The sequence below is a fragment of the Haemorhous mexicanus genome, chromosome 8 (assembly GCF_027477595.1).
Source record: "Haemorhous mexicanus isolate bHaeMex1 chromosome 8, bHaeMex1.pri, whole genome shotgun sequence".
Classification (NCBI taxonomy): Eukaryota; Metazoa; Chordata; class Aves; order Passeriformes; family Fringillidae; genus Haemorhous; species Haemorhous mexicanus.
In genome coordinates this window covers 23,727,389-23,743,802 of record NC_082348.1, presented here as the reverse complement: position 1 = coordinate 23,743,802, position 16,414 = coordinate 23,727,389, and the positions used below count along the sequence as shown (strand labels likewise).

The 16,414-nt window shown below is 38.3% G+C and overlaps 1 protein-coding gene across 1 annotated transcript in view; it reads left to right on the top strand.

The window, feature by feature from the left end:
- The window catches only part of CERKL (ceramide kinase like), a 49,580-nt gene that overhangs the window by 10,795 nt on the left and 22,371 nt on the right, over window positions 1-16,414 (top strand). Inside the window, exon 2 of the mRNA XM_059852338.1 lies at window positions 9,095-9,328. Within this exon, the coding sequence (XP_059708321.1) occupies window positions 9,095-9,328 (234 nt within the window). The remainder of the gene's footprint in view (window positions 1-9,094; window positions 9,329-16,414) is intronic.

Here is a 16,414-nt window from a genome sequence, read left to right as displayed (position 1 = left end):
GGTTGTCATTTCTGAAAAGGGGGTGCGTGTTGTTGTATTGAACATTTGTGAGACAGACAGCACTCTAATGTAGCTGTCCCTACTTTGTGCAGAGAGGAGCTATTGTATGAGCTTGTTTATGTCAATATTTTAATAATTTATCTTTATAACTGCTTTTGACTATATTTATAGTAACATTGGCACCCTGTGTACAGAAGATAAAATCAGTGCTGAAAGGAAACTTGCATCCATCTGGAAGCAATAAACTTTTCTAAAAGACTGCACAGTGTTACTTAATCCTGTGATTTCTCACTGTGAGTGAAATTAAGGTTTGGTTCAGTTGTGTCACATCATATTGGTATCAAATCTTTTGTGAGAGCTATGTCATAGTGTTAAGCTACAAAAAAAAATTAAAATTTATGACAGTCTGATATTGTAATTTCCTCAGTCACAGAATTATGCATCATTGCAAATGGAGTCAATTCTATATAATAAAAATAATTGTAACACCAGAAAGCTTCTGAACTGTTGCATTTTGCAAGCCTTTTTTTTATATGAAGTGCTAATTTGTATACTGCACTATTGACTAAGGATACCTTAAATTTGGTGTTGCGTTCTAAGTAATTTTTCTATTGTACATCTATCATGTATTTGAAATTATATTGTTGTTATGACAAGATATTTTAAAAAGTTAGAGAAATATGAAGTTTTCATAAGGAGAAAGGGGGAAAAAAATCTATTTTATAAAGATCATCTAATACAATTCTGGGGCATTTTGGCGCTTTTCTTTTAAGTTTGTTACAAGTGTGGTATACATGAACAAAATAGGATTCACTCACCCCTGCAGGCAAAGTGGTGTAGCCTGCATTCTTCCTGGTCCTAAGTGGCAGCTGAGAACGGGGTGAGGGAAGGGTTTTATGCTTGTCAGAGGATTCTGGTGGTGCTATTGCTGTCTCTTGCCCTTGGGCTAGTGCAGGAGATGCAGATACAATGATACAAAGGATTGCAGAGTTTCCTTCATAAATCTCTGAAAAAAAAGAAATAGACCAGGGATCAGTGAGGATAAAGCCAGACATGTAGAAATTTGTGGATGAGGTCATCTAGCAGCTGATAGCTATGCTTTGATAACTAACAGCATGACTTGCTAGGGTACATGAATTATCAACAGTTTACAGAAAGAAACTGACTTGTGTTTAGAACAGGCTGCTTGTTCTTTTTTCCTGAAGAAAATGTTTATTGAAAACCTTTTCCAGGAGAGACTAAAATTCAAATATTTGAGACATAATGAAATCCCTGAACACTGATACTCAGCAATATGAATGGTTTCTAAATCTGTATTTGAGGCTGAGGCAGATCTGGTGCAAGTAAGGCTCCAAGTAAAAGTAATTGTTGACTTGTATTAATCAAACTCAGTAATATTGTGTGGCCATAAGAGGTCATTTGTTTCTCCACTTCCCCTTATTTTCATAGATGACAGAAGTAATTGCTGTGATTGTAACATAAATTAGTAGGTACCAAACACTGTGTATGTGTGAGATATTTCTGAGGAAATGTAAAATTAGGCTCATGTTTCCTCTTTGGGAATTCTTTAATATATTTCAGCTCTACTAGCCCACTCCATTAAATCATGTAGGCTGCTAGATACCAGTCTTCTCTTTATTTCAGAAATCTCTCTCAAATTCAATTCAATTTTATGATGGATGTATGGTTGGTCTGTGTAAGACCAGTCATTTTATCTGACACATATGTTTTGCAGAGGTTTTGGGAAATGATGGAAATCAGTGACACTTTTTACCATGTTGTTACTCTGAAGTTTCTACCATAAGTCCTCTTACTTACTAAATGAAAAGCCTCAAAGTTTAAGCCACTAAACCAAAGGTTTGCAGCTACTTGTCAAATCATACGAAATTAGGCAGTATGTGGGCCATATTCTTAATATAAAATGTAGAGCTTTCTATAGTACATTTCCAGTGACCTCTTTCTTGCTCTGGTGTTAATAAGAACGTGTAATTATTAAAAGCAAAGCTTTTGCTTCTTGCACGCTCTCAAATGCTTCAGGATGGGAATCAGTCTTTGTCTGCCTTGCTTCCTTTCAGCTTACCTTGTTGTTCTAGCATTATTCCCTATAGTTCTTTATGCTATTTTTAAATTCATCATCTCCCTCAAATGCATTCATAGAATGAAGGGGAAACTTTTCCTTAAGGTGAAGCTTTTTCTCTGGAACAGTGTTAGGCCTTCTGCTAAAGCTTCAATCACACGTTTTTTTGCAGAGGTATTTATTCAATAAGCTATCTGACTTTTCAAACTGCCAGTGTCAGTATGTTTTCCTAATGAAATTCTGCCATTAGCCTGTAGTTAATAAGCAAGGCACTTGACTGCTCTGTGTGAGAGCTGAGTCAAGGCACTAATGAAAGCTAGATGGATAGATGTCTGATGAGCCTCATTACAAGAGGAAAGGCCTTTTCCATGGCCTGCTGACCAGGATGCAGTGTATGAGCATCACTCTGAGATGTGGTTGTGCTCAGAGGGGAAGTCCCCAAGCCTGGCCTTCACAAGGGCTCAGCTCCAGCAAAGCCAGCCTCTGAGCTGTACTAAACTGTGCTCTAACAGTATGGGATCCTCTTTTCTTTTGGTTCAGCCAGAACTAAGTAGTTTGGTTATGGTTGTTTGCCTATTGCTATCTATCTAAAGCAGTAGTGAAACTTAACCAAATTTTAAATGCTTGAGTCTGATCCAGCTCAAGACTTCAAGGACTACACCAAACGTTCCCTAAAGCTGCCCTTCTCTCAGTTGCTGTGGTAGGATGCTGTGCACAGGGGCTGTGTGCAACAGCCCTGTGGTTTGGTGGGGGTGTTCAGAAGCTTGAGGATTAGTTTTTAACAGATAGGGTGGAGAACAGGGACTGGAATCAGCTGGTTGTGGTGCCTTGGGGGAAAAGAACCGTTTGAAAAGTGGTGAGAGAAAAGAGGGGAAGATGAAAGGTAGGAGGTTACAGTTTTAGGTGGATTTACACATGCTATGAATATAGCAAAACTGTTTAGAAACAAGGGAGATTATTCTGTTATGTAATGTAAGTCTTTATCCCATAATTGAGATTTGCATTGGAAAATTACTTGGGTTTTTGGTAAGTATTGTGCTGAAAAATTGAAACCTGAAGTACAAATTTGTTTTGGAATTTTATTTTTTAAATATGTCCATATTCTTCATAAAAATATTCTTTTTACAGGTAGCTATCTGTGATACTAATTTAAAATAAGATGACTTTAAGCTAGAATAGTGAATAACTCCTTGTCCAGTGAAACACAACTGAATGTGTCATTATTATTTTGTAAAGTGGAATTTTATTCTAAAACTTATAATTATTCTAAAACTTATAATTAATTTTTTAAATGTATAAGATGTCACTAGAGCTCTAAAGAATTAAGAGAAGCCATTGTGCATCTTGTCCAGTTCTTACTGACTCTTGTTGATCTGTGTGATCTTTGGGGAGTTAGCTGTTGCCCATCTTCCCACAGTTAGCAATTGGAAGTGAAAATGCACAGCAGATTGGCTCAGGCCACATTGACTTCCTGCTGATGAAAGGAGACAGTCCCAGTTCTTCCTTCTTCCCTGCTGTGAATTTTCTTAGCACTTTAGCATCCCTGGTTTTATAGGACTTGTGTTGAACTGATTGTACTAAACAATGTGTCAGAAGACTAAGCCAGGGGAAAAGGAAAGTGGGCAAGCTCTGTTACTTTAGGAGTTGATTTGACTCAGCTGGGTTCTGCCCAGAGCCAGACCTCAGGAAAAGGGCTGGACTGCACAGTCATGGCAGGGGAGTCGAGGGTGGGTGTCTGTATTGAGAGAGGGATTAGCAGGAAGGTATTGCATTTGCTTGGCAAAATACATCACTTCTCCCTAAGATTCTCTAGAGAAGGAGTATGAAAATGGGTTGTATTCCTGTCAGATGTTTTTAAGCTCAGTTTTCTGCCCTGAAGGAATACAGCTGCTGCTGCAAGTGAATAGCTGCCATTAAAAGGTGAAGTGAGTAGTTGCACCCTGCTTTTTCTCTCCAGCTCTGCAGAAACTGATGCATCTCTTCAGTCCCTTGTAATACTTTCTGAGCTCCTTGCTTCTCCCAAGCAGGTCACTGCACACAGTCTGAGAAATGTATTTCTAGATTAGTGTTTTTCTTGTGTTAAACTTCTCCTGTAACACCTTTTAAAAGGGCTAGAGTAATGTAAAACTAATCTGCAAACAAAAAACAGCTCCTCCCCAACCTGGCCCTGGCTGTACCACCTTCTCCTCAGCTTACTGTTTGATACTTTTGGCAAGCAGAAACTGCAATTTTGCTTTCTCTGCTTACAGAAGACAGTAAGAGGCATAGCATCAAATTTTGCCAGAAGTGTTGCATGACCTATCTTTTTGAAATAAGAAATCATTCAAAATTAATGTGTTTTGAAATAGCTTTTCTGTCTCATGTTTAGAGTAGTTAAATAAGTGCTAAATAGCCAGAAAAGCTTTACACTTTTTTGGGCTTTTCTGGCAAGAATGATCATATCTACTTTTCTCACTGCCAGCCCTTCTTAATCAATAAGTAGCTGAAAACTCTAGAGGTTTTATGAATCAGCTGCATGCTGCTTTCTGTGCTTTGCTGATTTACAGTGAGGGAAAAATAGGCTTAGTAACTGATGGGCTAATAGGTGCTGGTTTATAGGCATTAGACATTATGTTAAATTTTCCTAAAGATAGATTCAGAGACATACTGTAAAAAATTAATTTTAAATTCAATTTATTTTATTTTTGGGTTTATATTAATATAGTTCTTTTTATTGTACGTCCTGAATGCTTATTTTGAAAGTACTATTCATACAGTATAGAATGGTCTGTGATCAATTTTATAATAAATGTTTTATAATAAAACACTTCTTTAATATGTACTGATCACTTTATCTTCTTTAGTATGGTCTTGATGATTTTTAAAAATTTCTAATTATTTCTTTTGAATTATACTGCACTCAGCTATATCAATCAACTATTAAGGAAGTAAACTTTGAGAACACAGTGGGGCAGAGAGCCTAAAATGCGTAAAAGATTTATTTATTCATTATAGTCAGGAGGGCTAGGTATCTTGCCAAAGGTCACAGGAAGCATTTGTGACTCTCTTTGCTTTGTGTCCAGTTCTTATACTTAAATTATTGTTACATTTTTTGTGTGTTTTCTGGTATTTTCCATGTACTCCAGATATTTGTTATGGAAATCAAGTCCTTAAGTACCACATCTAGATGCTGGGCTTCTGTGGTAAGGTAACAGTCCAAAAAGTGGCTCCTTGATGAAGTGTTGCTGTTTATATTTAAAAAGCACATTTTCTTTAAACTGTTCTGTTTTTTCAGTTGTACTGCTTTTTTTCTTTGTGTATATTTTCATAAATTTTGCTGTAAACATGCGGTATTTAACACTCTTAACTAATTAAAATTTGATTTACTATTTAAAATTAAACTCTGTATAAGTGTATTAGTTCCTCATCTTTTGATTTAGCTCAGTATGTTTGATTCAGATGTAATTTTTTTGTTAAATAAGAGATTTGACTTCCATAAATAGGAAAAAGGTAGGATAGTCTCATTGCTTGAAATTAGTGAGATGATAAATAGGGGCATAAAACTTCCTAGAAATTCATCTATCCAGGCAGATTTTCTTTTTTTTCATGCTGTATTTGGGGGAAAAAAAAAAAAAGTGGACATGTGCAGAAACTGTGAGTACAATTAGCGTCAAGCAGATAAATCCAACTCTAATCCTGTTTACGCTCCACATCAGACAGATGTGCTGAGATTGATTCAGACAAGCCCTTGGCTTATAGTAACTTTTTTTTTAAGTGCCATATATTCTGGTTTTGTTAGATCTTTGTTAAATGTTAAGTGCTGTTAGTTTTGCTCTTCCCTAACGCCTGTAACCTACTTTGTGCAGGTTCCCTCTCTGCTTTCATGATGACAGGCAGCCTGGTAGAAGAGATTATCTTTATTCCTTGTAATTAAATTGACTTTTTTTTTTTCAGAAGATACGACAATGGGAAGTAGGTACTGAATTAAATAAATAGCATGATATCTAATAGATGTACACTTAAATCTCTTGCAAGAACAGATGGTACCCAATATCTTTGTGAGTAATGTGAGAGGACAGTTAATGTCCTGAAACTGCCTGCAATAACCAATATGATACTAACGAGCCAGTATGGTTTTCAAAGTTTAAAAAGTGTTTACTACAATATATACTTTATTGCAAAAGTAAGCCTGGTTGTTACCTCATTCTAGAAATATTTTATAAATACAGCTCACGACTTAAATTTTCTTTATCTTTATGAGTTGTTTTATAAAATTTTACTGCATTTGAGATGATCTTATTTTCAGTAAGCAGAGAAAATGAAAATTATGGAATATGCCTGAGATTTTATGCAGATTTCTTTACAACTTAGGAAAAAATTGATTGTCCTAATCCTACTAGCTAATTTAACATTTCCTCTAGAAATTATTACTTGAGGATGATGGTTTTTTTACAATTCAGCATTCCTAGAGTTTATATCCTTTTCCAGGATGCATCTAGAAATGTATTCCTGTAAAATCAACAAAGTCACATAATGTTTTTGAAAGTCTAGTTCTGCCTAGTAAGAATGTTTGATAAATACAAGCAAGTAAGTACCTGGCTGAAATAGCCATGAGAAGAAAATGCAGACCTTACCTGGCTTAAAACTAAATGTCAGGTTATGAAAGCTAGTGGGGAATAAAAAGTGTTTTATCAGGCCTTCATTTTCTTTGACTTGTGCAGGATAAATAGACTAATGTTTGTGATATATGTGGTGCACTTCCATAACATTGGCATAGAAGAGTTCATGATATCCTCAGCAAAACTAAGAGTTAAATCCAAAATATGATTTATTTCAACGAATTTAAAAAGCAAACCCACTTAGAATATTTGCATTGGTCTGGGGAAATGAGAGTTGCAGGTCAGTTATTGCTACAGAATGGTGGTGGTTATATTTCCTTTCTCCTAAAACACTGAGGTTGTGTGCTGGCATTTTCAGTGTACTGTATGTCTGACAGTAAGACTTTGTGAAAAAACCTAAGCAGACCCCCGCAAAAATTCTGTTTTAAAAGTTAAAACTAGTCTTTAATGTAGATGTTAAACTGTAAAGTTCTAGGTAATTTGGGACATCACCAGTCAGTTTTTCATTTCGGGCCTACAAAGACTATTTACCCTTAAATGTTTTAGAAGAGCAGTACAAATTTTGACAGAAATTAACATCTTGGGTTTGGTAATGTTAGTACCAAGTTTGTTTGTACAATGTCCTCTTTGAGCTTGTGTAACATGGTAGTTCTAATGGAATCATACAGTATTTTTCCCCCTCAGTTCCCTCATTTTTAAAGGATACATTGACTGAAAATACTTTTACAGCAGTTGTTACAGTACTTCGGGATTTATGTTGGGGTTTTTAAAAAAAGTATTTAGGTGAGTTTTCTCCTGCTTATTTCTGTATACTTCTGAAAATATACACTACAGACAATTTCCTGTTTGCTGTCTCAATGCACAGTACTTTCAATTACTTGTCACAGTATTCCTGCTAAGAGTGGAATTATTTCAGTCCAGTTTTACACCTTAGTAGATGATTTATGGAAGTATTAGGATGATAGAGTGTAACAAGTTGGTAAAAATATGTGGGAAGTATAACAAGGTCATGTTTCTATTTGTCACAGGTTATTTAGTACAGAACAGGAGAATATGAGTTGGTTGAGAATTGTGAGGAGAAGTCATATTGACTTGAGCTTTAGCTGTGTTAGCATGGCTGAGGAGAAGTCATCCAGGATTCCTGGACAGAGAAATGATCACTGCATAGCCTCCTTCCAGAAATGATGTTGAAAAATCACAGTATCAAACTGTTACAAGAATTGACAAAGTCATCTTTTTCCTGCTCAGAAAAAGTATATGACTTTCTGAAACCCTCAGCTTCATGTGGTGTAATGAAGTAGGGGGTGCTGTCCATCTTTCCCTTTCTGACAATTAAAATAGGTTTTCCCAACACTCCAGTACAGCATGTATCAACTATTCATCAAACAGAATCTGCTGCAGTTTTTGCTATTGAGATACCAGAGTTGTTGCTACATTTGGCAAAGTTTTCTGCTTTTCTGCTTTCCAGCATTTCTTGCCTTGGGCTGCAAAGGGACCTTTCTTGATGTGCTGTATCAGATCTGCTGTAATTACGAAGAAAGCAGGGAAAATTTTCTTTCTGTGTCCAAAGAATCTGATACCTACAGGAAGGGTGATATTTTTGCTTCCGTTTGTGTACTTAACTTTGGTTTTGAGGAATCTGAATGCAGCTCAAGAGAGCAGAAAAAGGAGAAGCCTGCACCATAGGGCCTCAGTTGATACATCTCCAAAAGGCACTTGGAAATGAAGTGGTAGCATCTGCAGCCACAGCATCCAAGCAAATAACAGCCCCAAGATAACAAAACCTTCCCTTAGCTAACACAAATCTCCCCTGGGATGAGGATCTCAAACTGTGTGTGACAAGAACGTTTTTGAAACTGTTTTTCTTGTCTTCTAAACTGAATTCATAAATCAAAAATGAAAGCAAAGATGGGTCACAGAGTTTTGGCTTCTTTGTCTATTTTTCCTTGACTGTTTTCTGACATGTTTCTGCTGTAAACACAAAAGGTAATGGTTGTATCAATAGAAAAAATATAGTGAGCATATGGTCAGCTTGGTTCATAGCACACTTTCTGATCTATGATTTACAAGTATGACTGCTATGATTGCTGTGATTTAGGTGAACAGAATAAAGAATTTGCCTTTTGAATCCGAATACAAAAAAAGTGTTTCTTAAGAGTGTCAAATTTTATTAATTTTTTTGAACACCAGAAAGCTGAGTAAATAACCTCTTTGAAATTGTTTTGTTTGTACAGCTGGATACATGACAAAGTTGGTAAAACAAAAGACCAATAACTGAGGGAAATTATGTACTGTAAGTTTCAATGCAAGCATGAACAGATGCAAGAAGTGAACCTAGAGATGAAGCCCATAAAATACTTTTAGTTGTTACTCCCAATCACTGTAGTAATGCTTTTCTTTTTATTTTTTCCCTTTACAGGTGATTCCAGTGTGGCTCAAGAAGAGAGTATTGAAATGAAGGATGTATTTTCAGTAAAACTGAAACGTCGTCGTTTTGCAGGGCAGCAAAAAGGTGGTACTTTGTTGGGTATCACAATTTTTAAATGCTTGAATAAAGAAGAGAACAAGCTTACAGACTGTGCTATCCATTTAAATAACTTAAGTGAAGACCATTGTCAGTCATGGTTTAGACATCTGAAGGAAATTTTAAATGGTAAGCATTTAATAGAGCATTTAATTGCTGTCATTTTTATTTCTATTGGCAATACATGAGGCTGACTGAAGCTCAGAAACATCTTGCCTGTGGAAATTAAAACACAGATATGAATCTTATTTCTGACAAATTTTGCTACTGAAGTTTTACATAGTCAAGTGTAAAATCTAGGAAAGTGGCAATAATTGAGTAATGTATCTGTAAAAATGAAACAAATTGATGTTATTTTTGGAAGAGTTTTGGAAGCTACTGAAAAGAAGTGGTTTTCTTTATTCTGACTGAAGAGTCTTCAGAAATCTGCTTCTGAAAGAAATAACATATTTAGCTGATATTTTCACTTGAAATTGCATGACACCTGATGGTACTACAGTAGTTGCACTTCTGGGAACTCTTCAGGGACTTTCTGGTGATGGTTTAGGAAATCCCACTTGAGACCTCCATATTCTTTAGGAGCCTAATGGGAGAGACTTTCCTCATCTTCATAAATTCACAGGTGGCAGTGCCCTGTAGGACTCTTGTTGCTTAATTTGATACAAAATTTATGGACAATAGTGATGGGATGCAGTCCTTTACTTTAAAAATATCTTTCTGTGTTTGCCTAGGCTAATGCCAATTTCAGAATGCTTTGTTTAACCAATTGTAGGGTTGGTTGGTTGGGTTTTTTTAGTTTTATTTTATGGAAGCTCTATCAAAATTATGAAAAGTAATATTCACCATGTAGGGAAAAGAGTCCCACAAGAAATCCAAGCCTTTCACTGTAGTTTATATTTGAAAGGCATAGAATGTAGCACACTTTTGATTTAAATGACCAAAACTACATCCCTTCCCCAATACCAAACTCTGATTTAACTCCAAAAGGTGCCTCTGTTTACAGATTATAGCAAATGAGTTTGTTTATCACAGAAGAAAAGCAGTCTATCTTGTGACACACTATGAGAACTCCAGCTGAATTGTTAAGACAGAGCCAGATTATGGAATTCAAATCTTGTACATCTGTAGTGTTTGTGAGAACACTTGAATAAGAATTTATGGTGTGCTTCTACTAAAGTTTCACAAGCAGATATTAAAGAAACAACATGCATTATTAATGGTGCTGTCTCGCATTGTTTGTTTACAGTATGCTTTTGATTTTCCCAATGAAGATGTGTATTAAAAAGTGCCTTCCCTTTTCCCCTTTTGAAAGACTTTATCATGGAATATCTCAATCCCTTTTCCCCTTTTGAAAGACTTTATCCTGAAATATCTCAATCTGCACAAGTGCCAGGATTCCTGTAGATCTCCAGCTACCCATAAAGGCAAGGACATTTGCATAAGGAGCAAATGTCTGTTTTGTTCCTAGATTACTCTCCATCTATCAGGAGCAATGATACCATATGTTCACAGAAAAAAAAAGCTGCAGTATCTCTAGCTCAGGTTGCCTTGACCTCGAGGTGCAGTCTGTGTTTTATAGCTTTGTAACTGGAAGCCACCTGAACCTGGGAAAAAAGTGTTCTGTACAATGCTGTTTCAAGTTCTTGCTTCAGTCCTTCTCTAGAAGCTCAGACCTTGTACAGGTGTTTTTTAAATCTCTGATCAGTACATTTTTTTTTCTCCTTGCCTTCTACTTCAGGAATAAACAGGACTCAGAGAGATAAAAATAACCAAATGAAACCCTCATCGTTCCAGTGCCTAGTGTGCATATTCTTCTAAGTCTGAACTGAAAGTATACAATGAGCTGAGTTCTGTTGATTTCTCAGTGGCTGATATTTCTGTGGGAAACAGTAATGGATTTTCATAGTTTTTGCTGCAGCCTTTTTCTTTCTTTTTTTCTTTCTTTTTTTTTTTTTTTTTAATAGTGCTGGAGTTATTCTTGTTAATGAACTCAAATTGGCTGCTTCTGGTTTTATCCTTCTGAAGTAGTAAATATTATTTCCCTGCTCTCCCTCCTCCCCCAGTCTGTCTGATCACAAAGTAATTTTTCATTAACAGCTGCATTATTTACATGAAGGACTTTTTATTGTTTCTGGGCTGGATCAAATTAAAAGCAGGGGATTTATCAAAGCAGAACATATATATATGTATATATATATTTGGTCAATAATATTTAGACATTCTGACAAATGAGAGTACATGTTACTGACAGGTGTGTTTCCTCTGCAGATAAATTCAATTTCTACTTGTTTACCTTACTCTTTGGCAAGTTTTTAGGTTTTTATGCATATACATTAATTAGGGAACAGCAATAGCAAGTTTATTGGTGATAGAATGAGACAAAGTTTATCTGGAGGTTTCTAATGAAGATTTTATTTTTTCTGAAGTTTCATGTGCGCGGTTTCCTTTCTACAGTGTGATCTCTGTCTGGCATGACACATGTCATGTCATAAATGGTTTTTCCCTGTTCATTTTTGTTATCTTCACACTGAGTGTCCTCTGTTGCTTTGAACTTTGTGTTCAGGGTACTTCAATTTGAAGTTTAACTGAGCTGTAATTTTTTTATGAGGCCTGTTATCATGTAAATGAGCACAGACAGAAATAAGTGTTTAGAATTTAGTTACAGTGACTGCTATTATGGTTCTTCCTGTGTGTGTGTGACAGGGTAACAAAATGAATGTACCACCATCTTCCCATATTTGAGGAAGTTCTTATTTTCTGCCTGCTGTTGCTGCTGTTGCAGTGCATGCCAGCTAGACATGAAGAGCTTGCTTACTGATAGAGTGTTCCTGAAATCTGATCTGTACATCACATGTGTGTTAAACTGCTGTAAGATAACCACTGCCATCTTTATGCACCTCTGGAGCCTTGGCTCTGGGCTGGCTCCTGTAAGGCCCCGAAGGGCAGTCTAGACAGGGTCTAGTGTGCTGTTATCTTGTGTCAGCCCTGGTGCACACCCCACTCTCAGTGATTTCCATTTATACATCACATGTTTTTGTACAGGATTTACAGGCATGGCAGGTGGGGACACCCTGTGTCAGTAGAATTCACTGTTTCATCTAAAATCCTCTGCACATGCAAGTACATAATGGTTCTGAAAGGGTTGAGGCAGGCTCAAAAATGAGAGAAAATGTCCATTTGTCAATGCTCATCAATTGTTTTCAACAAGATAAGACTTACAGCTGATTTGTACTTAGGAACTCTGTAAACTAAGAAAAGACAGTCAATGTGGTTAAGAATAAATGATAAAGTAGCAAAAAGAACACAAAGTGCATTTTATTTTTATCTGCTGTTCTGTAGTATCTATCACACAGGGATTTGATATGAAAGCCTGAAACTTCATGCATGAAGTTTTAATTAAACCATTAATGTTAAACATTAACTTTGCTTAGTTAATATTAACAGTGGTGTCTCCATAGTTACGTCAACAATTCCGTCTCATATTGTTAGTTTTTCTCATGTATAATATTCCTAATGTTGTATAAAGTATTTATAAATGTAGGTGGTAATGACATGATTCCAGGCTCTTAACTTTTGTAACATAAACCCATTTTCCTGAGGCCGGGGCCTGAAAGCAGCACAGATGTATGTCTGAGCACAGCGTCTCTGCTGCCCTAGGAGCCTTTGTTTTCAGAACACCCTGATTGACCCACCACCCTTCATGGTTCACTGATTCACTTGATAGATCAAGTTTAAACTAGTGCATATTAGCACATTTGTTAGTACTAGGGGAACAGTTGGCCTTCCTGCTTTAGGCTGCTGGCTCGTTTCAAATGGAGCAGCCAGGGAAAACAATAACAGAATACCAGTTAGGGGAGCCCCAAAAGGCTGGCAGACTGGGATCAGTTGCACACAGTAGTCAATGACATTGATTCATTCATATAGATGTTGTTTAAAGACAATTAAAAGATTATTATTCAAAAACACTTTAAAGAAGCTTCACAATTATATTGTGTGAAAGTTTAATCTTTGGCTGTTACAGGATATGCTTTCATTAAACTCAGTTGTTTGGCGTGTTCTAATGTGTCCAGTGCACACCAGAAATGATAAAGTAATAAATTTTGTCATGATCATCCTTTCATGTCAGTTGGCAATTATTTGGTACAAATAAAATCACTTCAGAAGGGCAACATGTCTGCTCTAATGTTTGTGAAAAATATTTCCGTCAATGAAATATTTTATCTAAAAAAGTAAATTGATATTCAAATAGTCATAAAAAGAATATTTTAATACTTTGATGCTGTGAATTCATTTGGTTCTTGAAAATCTTGTGGGGATTTATGTATTAACTCTGATATGCTTTTCAGCAATAGCCCAATATACATTATCATAAGTACAGTTGCTGGTTTAGAATGGTTTATTAAATTATTTTTTCTTAAAAAATTAAATGTAACCATTTCCTCAAAAATCCAGGATTTTTTCTCCACCAACAGAAAAGTCTGTTTTCTTTTGCCTCCATAGGATTTCTTTTGAAACTTTATATTGCCACCTAGGGTTAAATTTTTACATCTCACATGCAAAAACATTGAAGTGAGATAGTGATATTTGCTTTTCTCCCTTCAGATTTCTCCTTATGTCTGTTTCACAGAACTGTAACTCACACTGAAGGGGTAACAGAAGTTTTGACACTTCATCTGCTTTCTCTACTTCTACAAACTGTACTTTCCTATTCTTTCCCTCTGCTTTGTCCATTGTACTCTTATATTTGTGTGTTTGGGGGTGTGGTTTTGGTTTGTTTTTTGTAACTTTAAAGGTATACTCAGATATCCATGGCTGAAGTCAGTTTTTACAGTTTTTTAGCTCGGGGTGTTGGTGGGGGTTTGAGTGTTAGAAGGACCAGCGGATCACAGTTTCTTGTAAATAAGATAAGAAACATGACAGCACATTTATGAATTTGGTTAAATCTTTTCTCTTTTGAAGCAGGAGTCCTTGTTCTTATAAGTTTTCCATTTGATTTTTAAATGGAAAACTTATACCTTTTAAAGGACTGCAACAATACCAGTTAGTAGATTTCAATAAAGACATAATGTCTTTATGATAATTATTTATACGTATTAATAGTCTTTGGGAGATTTTGTTTAGACTTCCTTGTTTGTGTTGTAATTCCTGTAAAAAGACATTCCACTGCAGTACATACCTGCAGTGCTCCTTTCTGTTTCCAGAGAATCAGGAAGATTTTATGTTGGAATGGACCTCTGGAGATGATCCATTCTGGCTTCCTGCTCAGGGCAGGTGAGCTTCTAACAAAGATCAGATTGCCAAGAGCCATGTCCAGACAAGTTTTGAAAATCTCTAAGGATGAGCATGGCTAGCTGCCCTCATTGTGAAGGGTGTTTATTTCACACTGGAATATTGCTTGTGCCACTTGTGTCCGTGGCCTCTTTGTCCCTGCACCAGCAGGAAGCCTGGCTTGGTGGCCTGTGGCTCGCACAGGAGATGCTCAAGGAAAGATTTTGGTAGATTTTGTCCTTGGGGCTGGCCAGGCCGGCTGCCGCTGCCTCCTGCCCGCGGCCTGCTCCGGCCCTTGCTGCAGGGGCAGCTCCGTGTCGGACCTGCTGCCCTTCATCTCTCCTGTGCCGGGAGGCCTCCAAGTGGGGGCGGTTCTTCAGCTTCAGGCTCAGGAGATGCTGAGAAACAAGGCTGTAGTGACATCCTTTGGACTGCCGCCTGTCCTCTTGTTCCTGCAGCCCAGCGAGCCCCTGCCCTTCCTGGGGTGCCTAGCCCTGGCACCGCTCCCTCACGCGGCTCCGCTCCCTCGGCAGCTGCCGGTGCTCCCTCCTGGAGCTTCCAGCGCTTTCTGAGGTGCTGGAGCTGCCGGTGCTCCCTCCTGGAGCTTCCTGCGCTTTCTGAGGTCCTGGAGCTGCCGGTGCTCCCTCCTGGAGCTGCCGGTGCTCTCTGAGGTGCTGGAGCTGCCGGTGCTCCCTCCTGGAGCTGCCGGTGCTCTCTGAGGTGCTGGAGCTGCCGGTGCTCCCTCCTGGAGCTGCCGGTGCTCTCTGAGGTGCTGGAGCTGCCGTGCACCCTCCTGGAGCTGCCGGTGCCCTCTGAGGTGCTGGAGCTGCCGGTGCTCCCTCCTGGAGCTGCCGGTGCTCTCTGAGGTGCTGGAGCTGCCGGTGCTCCCTCCTGGAGCTGCCGGTGCTCTCTGAGGTGCTGGAGCTGCCGGCGCTCTCTGAGGTGCTGGAGCTGCCGGCGCTCCCTCCTGGAGCTGCCGGCTCTCCCTCCTGGAGCTGCCGGTGCTCTCTGAGGTGCTGGAGCTGCCGGCTCTCCCTCCTGGAGCTGCCGGCTCTCCCTCCTGGAGCTGCCGGTGCTCCCTCCTGGAGCTGCCGGCGCTCCCTCCTGGAGCTGCCGGCGCTCCCTCCTGGAGCTGCCGGCGCTCTCTGAGGTGCCCGCTGGGCCCGGCCCCATGCCACGCTCGGAGGGTTTTGCTGGCTCAGGTGCTGGGCTTTGGGTTTGTCCTATCGAACATCGTCAGGCTTTTCTCAGATCTTTCTTGTAGCTGATCAGGGTCCTCATGACCAGCAGCCCTTCCCTAACACATGTCCGCAGTCCTCACCGAGTTCCCTATTTTCTTTTTCCTCCTTTTTGAAAGTGATGCTTTTGAACACAGGTGCTTGTTACTGCAGGCATTCAGGATTGTCCAGGATTAATTTGCTGTGAGATGACTTGGCACTCTGTGCAACTTTTTCACATAAACATGGTTATACATTTTTTTTTGTGTATGATTTTGTGGTTATAGCAGCAAACTGTTACAATAATTTCCTTCAGTATGTTTAAGAACTCTTCGTAATATTCTGACACAAACTGGGTAAAGAACTAGTTTTCCTTTCAAGATTCTTTGAGATGTTGAAATAAATGGAAAAATTATCTCTGTGACTTCTATAATTATGTTTTGATCTTAAGGAATACTTTCCTCTTTAATGTTGAAATAGCATTTAGCTGTAATTTCTTTGAGTAGCTGTTCCTGGTGAATTGTTGAGGTAGAGGAAGTGGAATGAGCTGCAGGAAGTCCCTGCTGACACTCAGAAGGTACATGTGGCTGTAAAAATTGAAGCAGTGTTCTTCATGGGGCAGGAAAATGTGCTTTCATTCTTGGCTCCCTATGTATCTCCTTTGGCTACTACTAATTTTGTTCTTGAATGCTGAAAGCAGTACACTTGCCAGATATTCTAGCTTTTATTT